Source organism: Triticum aestivum, chromosome 1B (assembly GCF_018294505.1).
Source record: "Triticum aestivum cultivar Chinese Spring chromosome 1B, IWGSC CS RefSeq v2.1, whole genome shotgun sequence".
In the NCBI taxonomy this organism is placed as follows: Eukaryota; Viridiplantae; Streptophyta; class Magnoliopsida; order Poales; family Poaceae; genus Triticum; species Triticum aestivum.
In genome coordinates, this window is record NC_057795.1 from 675,146,150 (window position 1) to 675,150,643 (window position 4,494).

At 51.1% G+C, this 4,494-nt stretch overlaps 1 protein-coding gene across 2 annotated transcripts; it reads right to left on the minus strand.

The window, feature by feature from the left end:
- Window positions 1–362: 362 nt before the first annotated feature.
- Window positions 363–4,044, minus strand: LOC123147801 (serine/threonine-protein kinase STY13). Of its 2 annotated transcripts, XR_006473456.1 has the most exons (7): window positions 3,496–4,044; window positions 2,319–2,440; window positions 1,485–1,681; window positions 1,215–1,389; window positions 928–1,062; window positions 493–822; window positions 363–435 (listed from the first exon to the last, which is right to left on the minus strand). XR_006473456.1 is itself a non-coding variant. In XM_044567118.1 (6 exons), the coding sequence occupies exons 1-6, from the start codon at window positions 3,767–3,769 to the stop codon at window positions 607–609; spliced, it is 1,119 nt and encodes a 372-aa protein (XP_044423053.1). In that variant the 5' UTR covers window positions 3,770–4,044; the 3' UTR covers window positions 363–606. The 2 variants fall into 2 exon arrangements, 1 of the variants encoding a protein (XP_044423053.1); XM_044567118.1 differs by having other exon boundaries at window positions 363–822.
- Between the last annotated feature and the right edge of the window lie 450 nt (window positions 4,045–4,494).

Below are 4,494 nucleotides of genomic sequence, written 5' to 3' on the forward strand. Positions count from 1 at the left end.
ATGAATCAAAATGAGTGAATCTATACTCTAAAATTTATCTATATACATCTGTATGTAGTCCATATGAAAATCTCTAAAATAGGCTTATATTTAGAAACGGATGGACTGGTACGTACACAGGAGAGCTGTCTCGATTCCTCTTTGTTTTACAACTTGTATTAGTATAGTTGACAATTTTCCAAAAAATAACTATCAAGGGTGAAGCATCAAGAAGGGACGCAGCTTCAGTGCCGTAAAGGCACCTGCCTTTGGGTCCCTGACATATGGGCCAGCCACCTGTTGGGCCCACGTGTCATAGGCACCGAAGCGCAGTCCATCAAGAAGCAGATCACGTTGGGATTTCAGCACAGGAAAGCATAGACTGATAGACAAACGAGCGAGCCGGTTCTTTCTTAGATAAACAGCAAGGGGTAGTAGACACAGGAATTTACATCAGATGGGCTGCTTGCCAAACCAAGGGTCACAGGCAGGCACACTAGCTAAGCTTCATCAACCGGCTTGCGTACCTTAAAACTAAAGCAAACGCAATTAACTAACGCGAGATCCAGCGCTCAGTCTGAACATTGCAGAGAGGCACTACCTCCACCTCGCCATGTGATCCACCCGTCAGGGGCCCCTGCGCGGCCTGAGGCAGGAGAGGCACCCGATGCCGCGCGCCTGGTCCACGGGGATCATGCCCCCGCCCTTGGACGTGTCGATCGCCTCCAGCATCGTCACCACCTCCGCCATCTCCGGACGCTTGTCGGGGTTCGCGTCCCAGCACCGCTTCATCACGTTCGCAAACGCGCTCGGGCAGCACCGCGGGATCTCCGGCCTCAGGTTCTGCAGATCAGAGGTCATGTTTGTATTGTTCTCAAGCGCCCACCGGTTCAGAAATCATCAGAAAAATAACAAGTACATCTAGGTAGAACTGCAGGTCTGTTGTACCTGACGAACAACAGCGGACGTGACCTCCGAGAAGCTCAGGTCCGCGTACGGCATGTCGCAGCAGTACACCTCCCAAAGGCAGATCCCGAAGCTGTAGACGTCACACTTCCTGTTGTAAGCGTTGCCGTTGAGAACCTGCACATCAGATGCCAACGATATAAGGCATGTATTGTAACATGCAGGGGGGCTGTTTGATGCGAAAATGTCGGATTTGTACTAGATTAGTTTGCGCTGCGATTCAGATAACTAACAGCAAAATGGAGTAGAAACTATGAGAGAATAGATACCTCAGGTGCCATGTAACCAAGGGTGCCTGTTTCGCCTGTCATGTCGCTGGGGTTTGCAGCCTCATGGCGAGCAACACCAAAGTCCGCGATTTTTACAGTTCTTGTTTTGTCAAGAAGCATGTTTTCGGTCTTCACATCACGATGCACAATTTTCTTCGAGTGAAGATAGCTTAATCTGTCAAACATTTAAAGATCAGTATTCCTCAAATCAGTGAGAACTTTGGAGGCCAGCGGGAGTCTAAGACTGATGAGAATGCAGTGACTGCTTACCCCCTGGCAAGGTCGAGAGCTATCTGGACCACAACTTTGAAAGCCAGCTTCCTTCTCCTGTTCTTTATCAGAAATGTTTTCAGTGCACCTCCAGCAAGGTACTCCACAATGACACAGCAAACATTACTTGGCATGCCGATGTTTCCATCTTCTGTCTGAATATTCAGATCCCCAGCACCCATTATAGCCCCTATAAACTGTACAGGAAAATTGAAGCTGTTGTTAGGACAAACTGTCATGTTTGATATGCCAAATGGCAATACTTGTCCAGTATATTAATACTTGAAACAAATGAATTTAGGTGTCAATAATGACATAGCCAAAGGAATATACTAGATAAGCTTGCTGAGATACGGTCAAGCTTTAGATGGGTTAATCTTATTCTGATATAACAATTGTCAAAAGATATAAATCTTACTGACAAGTGAGGTGCAGCAGCCCTGGTTCCATCATTACAACATGACAAGTGAGAGGTGAAAACATTTGATACATGTGAATGAGAACTAATATTTTATCTAAGCAGACAATGTACCACAGCTTCTATTCTAGTGGCTTACACAGAACTTACTGAAAACTTCTTAATTTGTTAGAGGCCTAACTAAGGAAGCTAACGTTTATACAGGGATAGTTAACGACTTTATCGCTGCAATGTGTGTGTATTGTGTTTAGACCGCAAGTATCAGTCGTCAGCCCCACCACTGAAGATCCGTTTCATTTTAATCATCATTTTTCCAATAATCGATAAAAATGCAACAATGATGTGTGTCAACAAGCGAAAAGGATTAACAAAATTAAATTGACGGAAATACAATAACGTGTCAAGTCAAAGAGTACCTTGGTTACATTTGGATGATCAAGCTTATGCCAGACGGAGACTTCTTGTGAAAAAGCTGCTCTTATTGATGTTATTTCTTGCTCTGACCTATGACCATCCTCCCCCCAATCAAGCAGTTTCACTGAAACATAACTGGTGTTAACCATCCATGCTCAAAACTGACAGTTCGAACAAGAGCTTTCAACTTCCACAGCAACTATTGTCCCAAAAGAGGAATCGATGTGAAACACTGCTTTCGGGATTGAGAGGTGAGACAGCAAGAAAGAGAGAGGAGGGGGACGGGCTATTTGCTACAGAAAATCTGCATAACCTGTCCTGGGATATATGGGTCGACAACAGCATACTGACTAGAGTGCTGTCTAGGCTAATGAGGTAAGATTATCCACTACTGAAATACCTTTCTTTATGTCTTTCAGTTCAAGTGCTTACAGGATTTAAAAAAAATCAACCTTATCACAGTCCAGATTTTTCCCACGAGGGTTTAAATTGATTTCCATCGCAGAGCAATGTGTGCGGGAAAATCGGAAGGGGGCAAGCCCTTCTTTGATAAAAAAAAAGAGCAATGCGTGCGTACAGCTTGAGGGTTGCAAAATGTCGTGCAATTGCATCTATAGACAGAGTCGACCTGGCGAGAGAAATGCCGAAAAGCTACAGATTGCATCACTTGATACTGGTGATGTGTAGCTATCAGAGATCACAAGAACGACCCGGACATGATATGGAACAAGTGGTTCGGGATCACATGAGCGAGCCAAGTGAAGGGCACGCCGAAGACGAAGACCGCCCTGTCCAGCACTCCAACTGGTGTCACGGGGAGCGTACGCACCCCGTGATTTGATCGGAAGGCCGGCCACCAAGAAAAGGCAGCGGCACCAACCCGCGCGACTTGCTAGAAGCGGAAAGTAAAGGAGGAGCTCGAGACACATCGGCGGGCGGGCGGGTGGGCGCGCGGCACCTATCGAGTGAGTCTCGTGTCGCCGCAATCGGCCGGCGGCGCCGCGCCGGCACGCACGGGCATTCCGTCGAACAGTGTATGGGCGCGCGCGGAGTCGCCGCTGGACTGGGCTGGCTGTGTGCCCGCGTGGCGAGTGTCCGTGCGCGCAATGAACACGCGTGCAGTGAACGAACGGGGGATGGAGGGGAGGGGAGTGGGGTAGAGGAGATGGTGGCGCGGACCTGCGACGTCGAGGCCGTCGTAGACGCCGCGGTGGACGGTGCCGAAGGTGCCGCGGGCGATGACGCCCCGGACGACGAGCCTGGCGGGGTCGGCCTCCCAGTCCTCCCGCCTGCGCTCCTGGCCGTCGCCGGCGCCGCGCTTGGGCTTGTCCATGGTCCATGCGCGCGCGAGGTGGCGGTCGAGCTGCTCGTCGAGGCTCTTGAGGTCGATCTGGTCGGCCCGCACGAACCCCCCGGCCCCGTCCCCGCCGCCGCCCACAGCCGCCTCCTTCATCTCCCGACCTCCCGCGCCTCACTCACTCACTCACTCACTCACCGCGACCGCGGCTAGGCTAGGCTAGGAGGAGCAGTGAGGATGGATCGGCGAGCATGTGAGCGGAGCACATGGGGCTGCCTGCCTGCCTGCCTGCCGGCCTGGGAATGATGGCGGGGGAGGTAGGGGGGCGTCGTGTCGCGCGGAGAGGCAGAGGGCCCAGCGGCGCGTGGAGAAGGAGAGGGAGAGGGGTGGATTTGGTTGGGTTGGATTTGGACCGTGATCGCGCCGTGTTTCGCTCGCCTGCCTGCGCAGGTGTACTTATACGCGGCGCGCGGGGAGGGGAAGAGGGACCCGGTGACGGCGCACGGTGCTGGCGGGACGGGAGGCCGACGGGTTGCGGTCGTCAACTTAATCACCGTTTGACATATCTAGGCTTGTGTTAAGTCTCTAGCTCGCCTTTTACCGAACCAAGCCGATCACTGATTTAAGCTCGTGAAATTGCTTTACACGCGATCTTTGTACATACGATCTCATGTGTCTCTACTAGACTCCACGCTGCATTCCTGTTCTTTTCCCCGATGAAGCTGGTTGATTGGACGAAAGCACATGCAACAACAATCGTGCGTGTGCTCAGACGTGGAAATGTCGTGCGCATAGCAGGGCTCTTAAGCTCGTTAAGTCTCTTGCGAGCTGCGGACACGGTTGATCACATTACCGTGCAGTGCACCTACGCGCAGGAAGCT